At 51.5% G+C, this 16577-nt stretch overlaps 3 protein-coding genes and 1 long non-coding RNA gene across 11 annotated transcripts in view; 3 read left to right on the forward strand and 1 right to left on the reverse strand.

Annotated features, from left to right (window-relative positions):
- The window catches only part of LOC104911615 (uncharacterized), a 24823-nt gene extending 23958 nt beyond the window's left edge, over positions 1-865 (forward strand). For all 6 annotated transcript variants that reach the window (XR_014884322.1, XR_014884325.1, XR_014884324.1 and 3 more), the window contains one exon: positions 288-865. This is a non-coding gene — a long non-coding RNA (uncharacterized LOC104911615). The remainder of the gene's footprint in view (positions 1-287) is intronic.
- The window catches only part of MREG (melanoregulin), an 8319-nt gene extending 1730 nt beyond the window's left edge, over positions 1-6589 (reverse strand). Inside the window, exons 1-3 of the mRNA XM_003207384.5 lie at positions 6303-6589; positions 3123-3282; positions 460-550 (exon numbers count right to left, since the gene is read on the reverse strand). Of these exons, the coding sequence (XP_003207432.2) occupies positions 460-550; positions 3123-3282; positions 6303-6394 (343 nt within the window). The 5' untranslated portion in view covers positions 6395-6589. The remainder of the gene's footprint in view (positions 1-459; positions 551-3122; positions 3283-6302) is intronic.
- A 1454-nt stretch (positions 6590-8043) lies between these two features.
- Positions 8044-10669, forward strand: LOC100550906 (putative methyltransferase DDB_G0268948). Of its 3 annotated transcripts, none has more exons than XM_010713289.4 (7): positions 8044-8176; positions 8640-8771; positions 8930-9090; positions 9197-9410; positions 9637-9737; positions 9922-10059; positions 10310-10669. In XM_010713289.4, the coding sequence occupies exons 2-7, from the start codon at positions 8661-8663 to the stop codon at positions 10398-10400; spliced, it is 816 nt and encodes a 271-aa protein (XP_010711591.1). In that variant the 5' UTR covers positions 8044-8176; positions 8640-8660; the 3' UTR covers positions 10401-10669. The 3 variants fall into 3 exon arrangements, with proteins under 3 accessions (XP_010711591.1, XP_010711590.1, XP_003207431.2); XM_010713288.4 differs by having other exon boundaries at positions 8065-8259; XM_003207383.5 differs by having other exon boundaries at positions 8067-8226.
- A 3153-nt stretch (positions 10670-13822) lies between these two features.
- Positions 13823-15824, forward strand: LOC100550136 (interferon lambda-3). Its single transcript, XM_003207378.4, has 5 exons — positions 13823-14164; positions 14550-14627; positions 14733-14876; positions 14975-15055; positions 15414-15824. The coding sequence occupies exons 1-5, from the start codon at positions 14003-14005 to the stop codon at positions 15507-15509; spliced, it is 561 nt and encodes a 186-aa protein (XP_003207426.1). The 5' UTR covers positions 13823-14002; the 3' UTR covers positions 15510-15824.
- The last annotated feature ends 753 nt before the right edge of the window (positions 15825-16577 follow it).

The following is a 16577-nucleotide window of genomic DNA, read 5'->3' on the forward strand; positions in this document are numbered from 1 at the left end:
TAGGGCAGGAGTGGCTGAGTTCCCCACTTCTTTTGCTCCCAGTGACAATGCCCTGGAGCAGCTCCAAGCCCTCCTCTCATTAGCCACCAGCAACCTGGAGTAGGAGGGCTGCTGTTGAGCAATTTCATTTGCTGAAAGAACATTTCAAATTCACTTTGGAGCAAATAGAGTGGGCAATTTGGCTCCAATCAGATGGTAGGAGCAGGGGAGGAAAACTAGATGTGTCCGTCTTCACATCTGGGAGGAATATTGATTTCTCCATGCTTATCTTGTTTATAAAAACACAGGGTGAAGTATTCTTGCAGAAGGAAACTCCAGATGGAAGACTGTGTGCCCAAGTTGCTGTGGGTTTGAAGGGCTCTCCTGGACCCTCACTACCGGCCCTCCTGCTGCTGGTGGCTCCTGGACTTCTTCTCATTCAGCACTGTAGACAAACCATCATTTTGTCCTTCATCTTACCTAAATCCTCCAAAATGTGCTTCCACCTGCTTCTCACTTCTTTCCGTGTTTGCCGTAAGGTATAAATATCATAGTTGAGCTTTTGCCATTCCTGCAAAGCAAAGGGGTATCATAGTTATTTGCATATGAGGAGGCCTCTACTGCTTTTCTGGGAATTTCAACATCTAGAAATGGAGCCAGAGCTCATAATTACAGTCCGTGGACTATGGCAACGCCTTATTTGCATAGCCTTATGGTTAAACTGATATTGCACCTTTTCTAATAGGTGATCATAGCCTATAGAAGGATAAAAGTTGCTGCTGTACAAAGGTCACACACACAGTATCTTCTCCAAACTGATCTGGCATCTAACTGGAGCATGTATGTCTTCAAAAGTACTTGAGAACAATAAAACTAGACTATTTTAGAGGTTGGGGTAGCATTTTCTAAATCATAGACTCACCAAGGTTGGAAAAGACCTCCAAGATCATCCAGTCCAACCGTCCACCTACCACCAGTATTCCCCCACTAGACCACTTCCCTCAGTACATAGCAAGGAAGAGGGGTGCACGTGGATGCTAGATGGCCAAACTGGAACCATTTGAAATAATCACTATCCTTAGTGACTGCCAGGTCATGGAATTAATGCTTTCACATAATATAGCTCAAGTCCACAGACTTGACCTCAGCCTCTGTATCTGCATAATGAGACGCTGCATGAAGGGGAAGGGCTTGAGGTTATTATTACAGTTGTACCAGTGCCATTAGAGATGCCTGTTTGTAGAAAAAGACATTTCTGCGCTGCAACACAACCAGGAGTATTTCTACTATATCAATTTAACACACGTTCACGCCAAAAAAGGATGCATCGACAGAAGCGTCCGCACAGCGGGTTGTAGCATCACTCAGATTATTTCCTCTCACTAACAGCCTCGATTAATCCCATTGCTGAGCAGCAGGCGACACAGATGTACTCCTGCAGAACGAATGGGTGCTCATCTGTGCCTCCCCACTGCGCTCCTGCTCCCTGGGCTCCTGATGCTGATGAATACCCATAAGACTGCCAGCAAAAGGAGGCTGAACATGATTTCAGCCCTTGGCTAAGGAAATGGAGGAGGCAGGAGCAGGAAGGCATGTGCTGGGTGGGAGAGGCCTGGTCCTGCCCTCCCTGAAAGTCACTAATCCGAGTGGCCAGCACGCAGGGAAGCTGCTCCTGCTGCTCTCTGGATTAAGAGCAGTGTGATTTCCCATCTATTTTTGTTTTGAGGGAATCTAGGTTACGGCTTTCTCATCTATCCTGCTTACTGAGTTGTTGCTCCACGGAGGCAAATCCAATCCCAGGGAACCTCTAACTAACATTGTGCTGTCCAGGAAGAATTTGGGGAGTGTGTGAAGGAGCAGCCTCAGTGCATAAAATGATGTTTTACAGGGGTGGACAAGCAGTGTGGGAGCAGCACGTTGCCCATCTCTTGTTTTTTGTCACCTCACTGTGCTGCGGGGGTTTATTTTACACCACAACAGGTTTGATGATGCTGCAGAGTAGGAGCCATCCAGCAAGAAAAGAAACTTCTTTGCAATCATCTTTGCAATGTTGACCCAAGTGTTGATGAGCTTGGATGGCAGCTTTGATCTCAAGGGTAATGTTAATGTTACCAGCACCTTACCAATATAAAGGAGGAAAACGTATTCTTTTCATTGATTCCTTGGTGCCCGTAAGTTTACACTATTGGCACCACTGTCAGAAAGGCCCATGATTCAGAAAATAGAAGCAGAAATGGGTTAGCTTAGGGAAAAAATGAGATGCTGGTTTGATGGCCATGGTAGTGCCACATGGAGACGTGGGGTGAGAGATCTTTGTGTCCTTTCAGCATCCTAAATCCCCCTGATGAAGGTGAGGAAGGATGCAGTGAGCACACAGACATGCAGGGAGGCAGCTCTCCTTTTGCTCCTATTTTAACTGAGATTTACAAAAAAGGTGCTATGTTTGCATCGTGTTTGCTGTTGACCATTCCCTGCCCTGTGGCACTGGCCCGCTCCCAGGGCCAGCAGCAGCTCCCAAAGCAGATTATTCCCTTGGCACTGTTCTTCAATTAGACTTTTCTCCCTCCTTCATTAGGGGCAGCGGGCAACGCAAGCTGGCCTAGTTTTCCAATGCTCACTGGAGGACAGAGAGATTTGGGGCCGAGGGAGGAATGTTGGCTCTCCAGGCCAAATTCCTCTACTGCCACCCAGAAAGGGCACAGCTGGAGGCTGTAGCAGCTTGCGTGCCCTCAGCAATTCTCTTTGCACAAATAACGGGGCCTGGTGGGACACAGGAGAGCTGGGAGCACCCCAGAGCAGCATGAGTGCCTCCAATTCCCCAGCTGTAACAGCAATGGGGCTGAGCATGAATGAAGCGGTCCTAATCAGGCTGCTGAAATCTGTGCACAGAGCAGTTTGGAGAAAGAAATCAGGGCTGCAAAAAAGTGCTTATGTAACAGGGATGATTTTTTTTTCCCTTCTGTGCCAGTTCCTCGATAATCACCATACGACCCATTAGGGGAGCACTTAATGCTGCGCTGGAGCTGCAGTACTCAGGATGCAGAGGGCATCCCAATCACAGAAACCCCCAAATAGGAAAATACTGTCCCAACCTGAAAAATAAATGGAACTGGTGATCTCAGAGCACATCCTGATCTCCTCACCTCGGAGTCCTTGTCCAGCTGGCTCCGGCCCACAATCATGTTGTACAGCACCCGGTCGTCGTCTGCCTCTGTGTGGGTCACGTCGTGTGGAGTGCTCCAAAGGTTCTGCTCCTCATCCCTTGCCAGTGTGGCCCCAAAGGAAGCATACGGGTTGTTGTTGCTGCAGAGAGGGGACATGAGGATGTGTTAACACCCAGTGTTGCCTTAGCCTTCCCAAAAGTTCCCTTCTGCCAGCTGAAATCTGGCGTGGCCATGGGACAAAGCACACGGTACTGCTGGGGATGGGTAAGCCTGGAAATGGGGTGGCTCAGGACAATCTTAGCCATGTGATGGACCCAAACTGCTGGTCCCATCCATCTGGCATGGGAGGGAGCAGATGGAGCAAGCCCCTCCCCAGTGCTGCCCCATGATGGGATGGAAATTGAAATGCAGGAAACTGAATCTAAGAAAGAAGTGTGCTACAGAAAGGGTGGTTGAACGTTGTCGTGGTTTACTCAGAGAGGTTGTGGGATCTCCAACCATGGCTCAAAATCCAATGGGACCTGTCCTGGTCTGATTTGGGCAGGGGCTCATCAGATGGGAACACCTGGATGGGAACACTTAGAGGCCTTAAGGAAAGCCTGGGTTTGTCCTCTCAGTATCTAAAGAGGGGCTTCAGCATCTAAAGGGGGGCTATAAGAAAGAAGGGCACAGACTCTTTAGCAGGGCCTGCTGTGATAGAACAAGGGGAAATGGTTTCAAAGTAAAGGAGGGGAGTTTTAGGTTGGATATAAGGAAGAAGTTTTTTACAATACGGGTGGTGAGGAACTGGTACAGGTTGCCCAGAGAGGTGGTGGATGCCCCATCCTGGAGACACCCAAGATCAGGCTGGATGGGGCTCTGGGCACTTGATGGAGCTGTAGGTGTCCCTGTTCACTGCAGGGGAGTTGGACTAGATGGCCTCTAAGGGTCCTTCCAACTCAAATGATTCTATGATTCTATGAACGGGGAGCAGGCAAAGCATCACTTCCTGAGCATTATCCCCTCCCGTGGTGGTGAGGAGCTCTTCTGTGCCCTGTGCTTATGGCTGGGTGCTGCGAGTAGGAAGTGCAAAGCTTTTATGGGGTTGTTTCCTCCTGCATGGAGAACTTCTGGCAGAGTACATCCATCAGGCCCCCATGTTTCTGACCAAGATGGTGAAGAAAAACACCACAAACAGGAAAAAATGTTACACCTCACACAGTGGTACCAGCAGCTGTCCTGTAACATTTCACCGAACCACAGATTTGTAGGGGTTGGAAGGGACCTCTAGAGATCGAGTCCAACCCCACTTCCTGCTCACTTTGCACTAGAACAACCCCTGCTGATTCCATTTGCTATCCAAACCCCATTCCTTCCTCTAGGAATCCGTCCATCCAATCTTGGTCACGCTGCAGTGATTTATCCCCAATGTCATGGCATTACAAAAGGTGCTAAGGGGAGCTCCAGCATGCGGATAAACCCCTAAAAGTGGCTCCCTAATTAGACTTCCAGCAAACCAAAAACCTGAGTGACAGGTAACAAGGGGAAGATAATCTCTGCCAATCTCTCATTAAAGCTAAGGGAACAGGCAGGTTGCAGGGTGCAGATGGGACTGCTCAGCCCTCCGAACACATCTCCAGTTGTCCTGAGCAAGCAGGGAACTCCTGGGGCACCAGAGACCCCCATACTAAGGGGTTCTCTGTGGGGTTCTCACCCTGCACAGCCTACGGGGCGTTGTTCCATGTGAGCTCATCACCATCCTCCTGCTTCCTCCCACCTACTGACCCACCCTGCTCACTGTAAGATCTTTTGGCAGTAACACTAACACACCCTGGCTTTGCGAGGCCACTCCCTTGTGTCTTGCAAGGTGATTCCCAAGGAAGAGGCCCCAGCTGTGCTTGGGAGCCAGCAAACCCCAGCAAACATGGGGAGTAACTGCGGGAAGTGTGTCAGCCCAGAGCTGACAGCAGGGCTGAGCATCACTAAAATGAGGGAATATGGGGAAAAAGCAGCACAGGAAGGGCCACCTTCCCATCTTGTGTCACTTGCAGCAGTTTCCATGAGACCAGAGGGATCTTGGACCAGCTTCAATTTGCTCTTTATCCAGAAGCATCAACACTTCATCAACAGACTTCTGCTCTGGGCTGCTTTTAGCCCAGTTTAATACATCCCAAGACTCGGAGCCCAAATTCTCAGTTTATTTGCATCGTTCCATTTAAACAAGGCTGCTGCAAGACCCCCACTATGCAATATAAAACCACAAAAGCTTCCCATTCGGGGACAAGCCAGCAATTAGGTCATCAGATTAACTATGCTGCCACACTTGCACAACAGCAGGTGCCTCTGCATTCCTGCTTATGGCATTAATTGGATCGGTGCACAGAGGCATGTTGCTAAAGAAAGGTGCATGGCAACACCTGCACCTCTCTGCCTGTGTGCAGTGCTCTCAGGAGGTTAATGCGAATTTCCTGGCCCTCCAGCCCCATGCTCAGGATTATCTGGTTATTATTTAGGGAGCTGCTTTTAACAGCACCAAATCAGGGTGCTTCAATCCCTGCTGCTGGTCCCCGCTAACTAAATAGGTCACCACATGTGTCTCAGAAATGTTGCAGTGCTGTGGGAGGGTTTGGGTACTGCTGCAGACCCCCTCCCACGCAGGCTGCCTTAGAGATCTGTCATCTTTCAACCTCATGCTGCATTTGGATAAAGGCTCAATGTGGCGCCCTGTACTGCAGACCTCCAGTTCCCCTCCCTGGGCATCACCAGCAGCCCCAGTGGGACCCCATCCACTGCTCCTTGCTCTAGCCTCCCCGATGAAAGCCCCGAACCCTTGCAGTGGAAAGACAAAAGCTGGGTGGTTTCTACAGTGAAAGACATGTTTTGCTCTCCAAAACTTCATTTGGTTATCAGAAAATTGAGAGCAGCGCTCTGGCATGCGTTGTGCCATGGGGAGTGAAACCCAAACAAGGCAGAAAGCAAGCTGGGAGAAAATCCCTCTGGGACCTCGGAATCTCTGAGCAGCGGCAGCGGAATGACAGCTGGGAAAAAGGGCAAAGCGTAAGGTGGGAGAGGGATGCGGGCAAAGCGGGGCTACGCTTGGAGCATCGCTCCAGTGCGAGCAGATCAGGGAGGGGATGGAGATGGGATCACCCGGAGCTGGGACGGGATGGGGGCACTCACCTGAGCAGCGGCTCCTTCTCAGGGGCTGCTGCCTCCCCGCTGCAGCAGCCGCAGCAGCCGCCAAGCGAGCGCAGCCAGGCCCCCAGCCCCATGGGCGCAGCAGCGCTGAGCTCTGCCCGTCCCCGTGCCCCTCCCTGGCTTCCCCCTGGATCCCCCGTGCCTTTAGCTGCCACAGGGCATCACGCTCGCCCTCCGGGGCCCTGCACAGTGCGAGCACGCAGGGCACGGGCAGAGGAAGGCAGGGCATGCTCATATTTCTCCCCCTCTTCTTCGTTCCGGGGCGACGCTGATTCATTACCATCCCCTTCCGGGGAATTATGGCCACTCAGATGCTCGAGAGCGCTGGGGAGCGAAGCTGTGCGTCTGCACAGCACAGCAGCAGAGCCGTATCCCTATGGGACGTGCTTGGGTTGGGGACCCGTGCCCAGCCCTGGGGGGCCCCCATGGTTATTTCCCATGGGGATCGGGGCCAGAGGGGATTATCCAGTGTCTGATTTCCAGCACTGGGAGCTTGTTGTGCTCAGGGACCGATGTCTTTGTGCTGCTCACTGTGCACGTCTCCAGCATCCCACCCAGCCTCAGCACTCCTGAGGCGATTTCCCCCATCCCATACAATTATGAGCGCTCAGAAATCAGCAGCAGGCAACGGCCCTCCCCTTGGATCTGCTAGGCTGCTGCCTTGTTTACACATTGGCAGCATTCTGGGGGATCACGAGCAGCACACAGCCCAGGATGCAAGCAGCTCCCACCAGCTCACCTGTGGTCTTCTCCCTTCCCTGCCTGGTGCGTTCATTCCACACACCGCTGCAGCAAATAGTCATTCAGCTCCCTGTGGGTTCAGAAGGAGCCTTGCAGAATCCCTGAGCATTTTCACATCCCTTTATTCCTTGCTGCGATGATAAACGTTGTTACCTTTCCATTGGAGCACTGGCACAGCTGCCCAGGGAGTGCTGGGGTCACCATCCCTGCAGGTGTTCCCTAACTGTGAGGATGTGGCACTGAGGGCTGTGGGCTCAGTGGGATGAGCTGAGATTGGATTGGGAATCTTAGCTGTCTTTTTTAACCTGAATGATTCTGAGACATAAACAAAGGAAATTCTCCCAAGAGCCAAAGCCTCTCTGGGGTCTTAAAAGCAAATCACTGCTTCTAAAAAGTAAGTGCAGTATTACCAGTTTCTGCACAGCACTGCAAATAGCCCTGGCACAGATGGGGCTGCATGACCACCATTCCCTGTGGTCCCATCACTAACAGTTAGAGTTAGAAGCAGGGGGCTCAGCTGTATGCAATAAGCATTACTGCCCTGAATGCATGCAAAATGGCAACAGGCTGCCTTGGCCCAGGTGTGGGGCTTTGCTCCTAATGCTGGAAGCAGGGTTATAAAAGCACCCTGTGTGATTTTCTCCTTTTGCAGGATACTAGGAGAGGACTTCAATACAGCCAGGCTGTAAGTATGGGTTGGGGTTCCTACAGGGTTTGGTTCTTGCTCTCCTTTGGTATCTGCTGTTTGAGCTGTTGGGGCTGCTGATCATCCCCTCATTTGTGTGCATTCTGAAGTTACTCTGTGCTTAATTACCACAGTCCCCGTATCAAGAGGAAGCGTAGCTCACAGGTTCCAGCATTAAGGCTGTAGGGACCTCACAACACAGGTCTTAGGATGCTGTACTTGCAGCTCAGCTACACGGCGCTGCAGCTCTAGAGGGAGCAGTCGGCCCTGCAGTGCTGCAAGGCCTGCTGCTGCTCTTTCACCCCAGCTACGTAGGGAGGGCTGGGCATGTTTTCCTGGAAAGCGTGGCCCCACCCGTGACGTTTGCATGCAATGAACCTTGCAGGGCCCGATTCTGCCCCAAAGCTAGCCTGTCCTTGCTGGCTGTAGGGTGAGTGGCCTTGTCCCTTTGTCCCGACGCTGCAGGAGGTCCTGGGAGCGGTGAGCAGGGTGCTGCTGGGAGCTGCTGGTATCGTGAGTAGCTGGGGGAGCTGGGGCAGCGGCAGGGAGCAGATGGAAGCTTTCCAGTGTGAGCAGCCAGATTTGATGCTCCCTGCTGAAAGGAGCCGGAACAGAGAGAGGCGGCTCTTCCTGCATTGCAAGCTGTAACCCTTCCCTGCCTGGCGTGCCCAAACAGCACGGGCTATGCTGTTCTACTGAGCTCTTTGCACGCAATTGCTGCCCCTGTGGGAGCTGCACGTCCCCGTCACGTCTCTCTGGGTCCGTCTCTCTTGCGCAGTGCCTGCCACAAATGGGACATGGCTGCGGAGGCTTCCGGTTTCTGAGCACGGTGAGGGAGGGGCCTGGGCAAAGTCCTGGTGCTGGGTGCAGGCTGAGCACCGCTATCCCGACAGGACAGGCCCTGAGCTCCCAGCATGGCCGCACAGATGTTTGAGGGCACTCAGCATGCGGCCGTCTACCTGAAGTACCGCTTTGCCCCCGGCAAGGAGCTGAAGGACACCATCCTCAACTACCTGCAGGAGAAGGTGAGCGGGGCACAGCTGTGCTCTGTTTATATCCTTACCCCTTCTCTTGGAGTAGTATAGCTGCCGGGGCTCGGCGGGGGCCCCAGAGCCTGCACCCAGCTGTGAGCAAGTCTAGGAGTTGGGGTGCTGCTGCTGAGATGTGCCCCCTGTCCCTGCAGGCTCCCAGCTGCACCCAGCTGGCTGTGGATGTGGGCTGCGGGTCTGGGCAAGGCACGGCCTTCCTGGCGGAGCGCTTCACAAAGGTGGTGGGCACCGACATCAGCCACGCACAGATCCAGGAGGCCACGGCTGCCCCCTCTCCTCCCAACATCTCCTATCTGTGAGTGCTGCAGGCAAAACCCAGCTCCCTGCGTGCCCTTTAGCTTTGTGCCTTGCTTTGCAGTTTCCAGCATTACATACTGTTATTTTTTTCCCCCCATCCACAGGGTGTGCCCGGCAGAAGAGCTGCCCTTTGAGGATGCTTCGGTTGATTTCCTGGCCTCGTTCACGGCCGCGCACTGGTTTGATATTGGGAAGTTCATGAACGAGGCGAAGCGCGTGCTGCGGCCGGGGGGCTGCGTGGCCATCAGCACCTATACCACTGATATGAGTCTGCACTACGGGGACTGCTCTGAAAAGCTGACCCAAATCTTCCGGGAGGTGAGGGAGGGCACCGAGCCTCCCCCCGGGGCAGGGGGAAACATACAGTGCTGGGTGGGTGCTGAGGGGAGAGGCGATGGGGTGAGGAGCTGAAGGGCTACAGGGTGGGCTGCTGTGGGGAGAGGGGAGCAGGGGTGTCATAGAAATGTATGTGCCTCAGGCCGAAGACCAAGCTCTCTGGAAATGAAGAGCTTGACGTGGTTGTGTTTATCTGCTGTCATTACAGGCCTGGGACCAGCTCTTAAAATACTCGCATAGTAGAGTAAAACACGTCCTGGAAGACTACAAGGAGATCTTTGAGGCTTTGCCATTTCCAGACAAGAAGAGGTGAGCAGGAGTGGGTCAGAACACTGCTCCTGACCCATTGGCTGCCATAATAAGATGCTTTCCTCTCTTGGACCTTGGATAAAGTCATGGCTTTTATTCATCACTACATTGCTCTGCAGTTGCCCTTGTTCCACTGCCTGTATTTAATGTGCCAGTACTCCTTTCTTCCCCGTTGCCTTTCTAGAATCACCAATATCTATGATAAAATTCCCATGACGGTTGCTGGGGTGGCCGGTTACTTAGAGTCTGCCTCTCCATACCAAGTCTTCATGAAGAGTGATCCTGAGGCTGCAAAAACCCTCCTCCCAGGGATGGAAAAGAGGTAATAAAAGGAAAAAAAGGCTTTTATGAAAATGAGTAGGGCATGGAGGATGTCCTCTTATAGGATGAATCAAGAGTGGGGTTGAGGGGAAAGAGCGGTGCACTGCTTTGTGAAAGGGTTCCTGCCAATTGGTAATCCAAGCTTTGGAGTGCTTTATAGGAAGAATCTCATCCCTGGTTGTGGTCATCTTCCCACACCTGGTGCTATGTGGCTGGATGGGGGTGGAAGACCATTACTCTGCTTCTTGCAGGCTGCTGGAGACGATGGGAGCTCCCTCACGTGACACCCTGCTGGAGTTCTGGGTGAGGTATGTCTGCATCCTGGGGCACAAGGAAGCGTGAGGCAAGCCTCGTCCTGACCTCGTGCTGAAAGAAGTAGGACTCCAAACACCCTGCTCTTCCTTCAGGAGATCGATGGTGATTTCAGTGATCGAAGCCTTAATCTTTGTAAGCAGACATGGGCTTAATGCAGGGCCACATCTGTGCCACGCTCCCAGTCTGCCCAGCACCCTCCTGTTGGAGGAACCATTAGGGTGGTTGTGATTCTTGCCCCACATCCAATCCTAACAGCTGAATTTCTTTAACAATAAAAAAAAAGTTGCAAAGTGGAATTGTTTGGCTTTTCTAATTAGAGACTTGGTTGGCCTGGCTGCTCTGGTCCCTGTGGAATTTCTTGGCAGGGAGCTCTTGCAGCTTGAGCCTCCCTGGGCTTGCTCCTGCAGAGAATTGTTTGCGTACCCCTTGGATCCAGCCTCAGTTTTTTATCTGCTTTGTGCACCAAAGATAATTGTGTGCCACTCCCTGAAATGCAGAGGGGAAGTGATTAAAAGCTGGGTCTCAGCAGGTGCTGGTCACCTCCTGTTTGCTTTTTGGAGGCACTGAGGTTCCATGGGGATGTCTCCAGTTCCTGTAATCTCTGCACCAGGCAGGAAAGGTGCCCTAAAGCTGTGGTCTGTGAGGGATCGAAGTCCCCTTTACCACAAAAAGGGATTTTGTGCTATCAGTCCCATGGGGTTTTTCTCCCATGGAAGCACTATGGGGAGGATCCTGTCAAGTACTGCAGGTGAGGCAACATCCCCAGGCTATCCTTCATGTTAAACCTAAGAGGGTTGGCGATGCTGTGTCCCTACAGCACTGGCACAAGAGCTTTCAAAAAAAGGTGGGTTTATATTCACAACAGCTTATTTAGAACAGCTCTCCTCATGTCAGCCTCTGAGGGATGATGCAGGTGAGCAGGGATGATGTAACAGCATGAATTGCATCACTGCAGCTGGGTGCTGGTAGTGGCACCAGCAGGTGGGATGGCTGCAGTGACAGCTGCTGAGCAGTAGCCACCTGTTGGATGTGGGTCGTTATTTTGTCTTGCTTCATCTTTTTCCCCCCAAGTGTTTGTACTACCAGCTCCAATAGGGTGGGAAAGAAACTCCTGGCCCCTCCGTACCTTCTTACTGCACAGCATGGCTGGTGGCCAATGCTGCTTGTGCCAGTCTTCTGGTGAGTCACAGGGCGATGACCTCACCTGGCACTGGTGACTGCTTGACACAGCTGTTCCTGTTTTGCTTTCCTTTCCACACCTGGGGATCTCCTGCAGTCGGGGATTTCTTGCTCTGGAAAAGCAGAACGAACCTCCCTAGTGCTTTTCTTCCACTTTGTAGCACTGGATCTGTAATTATTTGTGTCACTCAATGTATTGACAGCACAATCAATAGATGTGGAATGCAATTAACCATTTCTTAATGTAGTGAGGTCAGATAGCTGCTCATTTTCTTGTGGGCAGAAACAGAAGAGGGGCTGCATCACTGTTTATGCCTCCCTGCTGGGCTGGCCATGGTGTCCTCAGGTGGTGGCTTCAGGGTACCTGCTGTGGTGGGTGACAGCTGCTGTAGTGGCAGATCCAGCAGAAGCGTGGTTCAAAGGAGCTGTGCCAAATGCAGCCAGACTGGGTTGAGGTACAACCTATTGGTGTGAAAGCATCCCTTGCAGCTCCTTCTGCAGGACTCTAGGTTTTCCTGCCAGCTGCTCAGAGCTTGGTGCCCACGCTGGAGCCATGCAGTGTGTCATGCTCCAGTGCTGTGCTTACAGCTCTGGCTTCCCTGCTCTGCTTTCACTTTACCTTTGGCACCTTGGGATTTCCTGCTTGCCTGTGTAAAGAAATGACATCTCGTTACGCTTTGCCAACCAGAAATGATGCCTGGGGAAATAGATGCTGCAGTGACAGAGGAGAGAAACGAAAGGAGCCAAGTCCAACAGCAACGTGATGCTGCTATGACACCCAATGGGCCACCCCAGAGCATCTCTACGGCTGTTCTGATTGCAGCCAGCAGCAATGGGTGCAGGTTTTGAGGTAAATCCCCTGGATTATGGTATAGATGGGACTGCAAGAGCTGGTATTGTCTGTGAGCATGTTGCGCCTTCTCACCCAGGAGGATATGCTGCTCAGCTGCATTGAGGATGTGCCCAACTTTAACACCTCATAGGATTTTTCTGTTATGGATGTTCTATGCCTTGCTTGGGTAGCTTCTGTGGAGTTACTTTCACTGCTTTTGGCTTGTATTTCATCGTTGTACCAAGTATGAACAAGCTGCGTTGAATAAAATGCATTTTTCTCAATGTGTTTGTTTCTTTAAGTGGACAGAAAGGAAAGAGGAACTTTCCAATCTTGGGGCACACAAGATAATGAAGAACCAAACCTTGGCTGAGTCTCAGGCTTTTAATTATTGACCTTAGCTGTATTAATAAGTCGCATAGCCTCGTGCTGGTGGGATCCTGGTGGATCCTGGTCCTGCAGTGCTGTCCACAACTTGCCATGAGCAGGAAGCCTATGTCTCCAGTGCTTTCAGGCTTTACATCTGCACCTGGCTGTCCTGGCCCTGCTCCAAGCTCTAACTCCATCTGGTCTGAGCAAAGTGAGCACTGCTGCTGGCCTAGATGCACTGCTTCTCGTCCTGGCTGTGGTGCCTGGTGATGGGACGGGAGGCAATGAACACAAGTCAAAGCGTATCTGAGCACAGCAAAGTCTTACTGAGGGGACAGTTATGTGCTGGCACAGGCTGCTCAGTTTGTGGGGTGGTGATAGGCAAAACAAGACACGGTCCTGGAGTGCCTTCTTAGGGCAGTGAAGCACTGGAACAGACTGCCCAGAGAGATGGTGGATGCCCATTCCTGGAGACATTCAAGGACAATGCACTGAGCACCTGTCAGCTGTTTATGTCCCTGTTCATTGCAGGGGAGTTGGACTTGATGGCCTTTAAAGGTCCCTTCCAACTCAAACATCTCTATGATAACCTGCTCCAGCTGCCCCTGCTTTTTACACATGCAGGATTATATTTTTCTATATTTAATGATTGATTAATGCACAAAACAAAATGCAGATGTAGTTTCACAGCTCAGGTTACCTCGAGGAAACGGCAGATTTTGGATGCGCTTACTTGGCTGCCTTACTCAGTGCTACACTACTGCACAGTCGCTCTTTACACATGTGGGTATATTTTGCTATACTTCATGATTGATTAGTGCATGACATTCAAAGCGCAGTTATAGTTCCATGGCTCAGGTTACCTTAGGGAAAGGGCAGGTTTCTTGCAGCGCGGCCAAGGCAGCGCTGTGAAGATGCTGTATTTGCATTTTCCATGAATGCTGAACAGGGAGGAAAAGCCATGCACAGTGCTGTGGGGTCCCGTCATGTCCCAAGCCCCATCCCGGTCTCCATATCCCCACAGCGCCCTCACCTGTGGCCACACCTGTGGCCTCGGGGTTTCCTCTCCACTACTTTCGCTTTCCTGTCGCAGAGCTGCCTTGCCGTGGATTTTCCTGTCAAGCTGAAAGTGCAATCCTGCCCGCTGCTTAAAAGCCAGAGAGATGGGGCAGAGCTGCAGAAGCGAGTTGAGAACCTCCATCTCACCTGATTCTATTTCTTCCTATACTTATTTAATTTTGCTTCGAAGATGGTATGCTACGGGGTCACAATGATATTGGTGGGGACCCTGGGAGCCCTCATGGTGGATGCGTTCCCCCGGGTCACCCCAAAGAAGAGCTGCAGCCTCTCCAAGTACCAGTTCCCTGCACCTTCGGAGTTGAAGGCAGTGCGGAGGATGAAGGAGCAGTTTGTGAGTATCTAGGGCAATGAGCTTGGGGCTTGGGGGCATCGGCTGGCGGGGAGCGAGGCAGAGAGGCAGCTGAATTTCAGGCCCTGAGCTGCAAAATGGATGTTTTCTGGGGTGTTTTTGGACAAGATGGGTGTTTTCTGAGGTGTTTGGGGACAAGCTGGATGTGTTCCAGGCAGTTTGGGGACAGCAGTCCCTAGCACAGTGAGCAGCAGCACTTACCTGCCCTTGGATGATGCTTGTATCCTACCCATACTGATAGGGTATGGCTACGATGAATTTTGAGCTGGTTTCATATTTCTTGAGGGTGAAGCAGGTTGTACAACAAAGCCCAAAATCCAAGAGCAGCTTTTCAATCTATCCCCATTCTGCTATGTTTCACCTCCAGGAAGACATCATGCTGTTAACAAACCGAAAATGCAACACCAGACTCTTCCATCGGAAGTGGAACACGGCTGAGCTGTCGGTAAGGACGATACTGTGGAAGGGGAACCCCTCCTCCAGGCAGTACCCCCTTCTTCTGAACCCTGAGGCAGCTTCTGATCTGTAACCACGATGCTCTCGCCTGCAGGTACCTGACCGGATCACCCTGGTGGAAGCTGAGCTGGACCTCACCATCATCATGCTCACAAACCCCACAATCCAGAGGATGGCTGAGACGTGCCAACAGCCCCTGGCCTTCCTTACCCAAGTCCGGGAGGACCTGCGAGACTGCGTGAGTGTCCCCCCAGCCCTCCGGCCCCAGCTCTGTGGCATTGGTGGTGGTGGCAGCACCATGGGCATCGCTGGTGCTTACAATCACTCTCCTTGCAGTTGGCCCTTGAGGCGCCTTCACATCAGCCCTCTGGGAAACTGAGGCACTGGCTGCAGAAGCTGGAGACAGCCAAAAAGAAGGTAAGTCAGGATGCTGGGCAGGAAGGCTGGTGTGGTTCCAGGGCCTCCTTAGCAGACAGCTCATCGCTTTGTATTCAAAAGCTCTAAATTCCACTTCAGAATAAGCAAATCAAGGGCAAGCCAGAGCCTTTTTTGCATCCCTCCATTAAGAAGCAGCCAAAAAGGCATTCCTCAGCACCTCCACTCATGGCTAGAGTTTTGACCACTCATATAAAGCAACTTGACTTCCCAACCCCAAGCCATGCAGGGAAGCCCTTGCAACCTGCAGTGCTCAGCAGGGAGAGGCCAAGGACCCATTATACCCTAAGTCCTGTTCGTGTTCCATCCCCGGTGCTCACTTCCCCTTCTCCCATTTCAGGAGACCGCCAGCTGCCTGGAGGCCTCGGCCATCCTCCACATCTTCCAAATACTGAACGACCTGCGGTGCGCAGCCCAGCGTGAGGATTGCACTTAGCCCCGCCGCCCTGCATCTGCCCGGGAGTACCTGCTGCTCTCACACTGCTTTATGGAAGCTTGGCTGTATTTTCCTATTTAAGCATTTGTCTTCTTGATGTGAGCTCAGAGAGCAATTTTGTAACAGTCTTTTAAATTATTGTGGGTTTTGTGGGGGTTTTTTGTACCACGTATTTATAAATATTTAAGGAAGATGTAAAGAAATGCGCTTCTTGAAAGGTACTGCTCAATGAGGATGAGCATATTTATTGTATCTTTGTTTATATCTTTGTTTTGCACGTTTTCAAAACACTGTTTTTAAGAGATTTATTTTCTGTACTCACTATTTATTACACACTGTGTTACATATATTTAATTGTACAGATTATTTATTTTTACATGCTTTTTAACATGAAAAAGAAAATAAATACCTCAAACTGACAAGCTGCCATCATGTTTTCACAATATCTTGCTATAGTATCATCCCTTCAGAATCGTTTGGGGAGGGTACCAATATGGATGTTGGGCATTTGAAGTCAGCAGAACCTCACCCCTGTGCTGATGCCACCTGAAGGTGCACCCAGACACCTTTCCTGGGGCTCACTTTTGGGATGAATGGATGCTGCGGTGGCTGGGATGTCCCTGCCTGCTGATCCAGGATGGGTAGCACCAAATATGGGAAATCTGAAGCCTAAAGCATCCCAGTCCTGAGTGGCCATCCCAGAAGCTCTCAGAAGATCCCTGTATGATTTAATTATCAACCACAAGGATAGGACAAGTGAGGAGTGCTGGGGAAGGAGGGCACCCTGCAGGGAGAGGAGAAAAAGGATGGATGAGCAGTGCTGAACATCATTCAGTTCATATTCCTTTGGGCCCAGACTGGTCACTAGGGGAGGGGAGCTGGTGAAGCTGTGAAGGTCACACATTGTGTCACCAGGGGCAAGAACTCCCCAGCCACAGCAAGCAGATCCAAAACACGCAGATAAGTTTTTCTGTTTCTTAAGAAAGTCAACAGTTGAGTTTCATCACTGGATCACCTTATAAACTTCTTCCGCCCCCAACTCTCCCATCAGAACCCAGGTTCACATCA

This window comes from Meleagris gallopavo, chromosome 7, assembly GCF_905368555.1.
Source record: "Meleagris gallopavo chromosome 7, MGAL_WU_HG_1.1, whole genome shotgun sequence".
Taxonomy (NCBI): Eukaryota; Metazoa; Chordata; class Aves; order Galliformes; family Phasianidae; genus Meleagris; species Meleagris gallopavo.

Bases quoted from the DNA above. Each gene is read 5' to 3' on its own strand.
- LOC100550906 (XM_010713289.4), top strand. From the start codon at position 8,661: ATGGCCGCACAGATGTTTGAGGGCACTCAGCATGCGGCCGTCTACCTG. The intron at 9,411-9,636 runs GTGAGGGAGGGC...CTGTCATTACAG, and splicing joins TGACCCAAATCTTCCGGGAG to GCCTGGGACCAGCTCTTAAA. The intron at 9,738-9,921 runs GTGAGCAGGAGT...TTGCCTTTCTAG, and splicing joins CCATTTCCAGACAAGAAGAG to AATCACCAATATCTATGATA.
- LOC100550136 (XM_003207378.4), top strand. From the start codon at position 14,003: ATGGTATGCTACGGGGTCACAATGATATTGGTGGGGACCCTGGGAGCC. The intron at 14,877-14,974 runs GTGAGTGTCCCC...CTCTCCTTGCAG, and splicing joins GGGAGGACCTGCGAGACTGC to TTGGCCCTTGAGGCGCCTTC. The intron at 15,056-15,413 runs GTAAGTCAGGAT...CTCCCATTTCAG, and splicing joins TGGAGACAGCCAAAAAGAAG to GAGACCGCCAGCTGCCTGGA.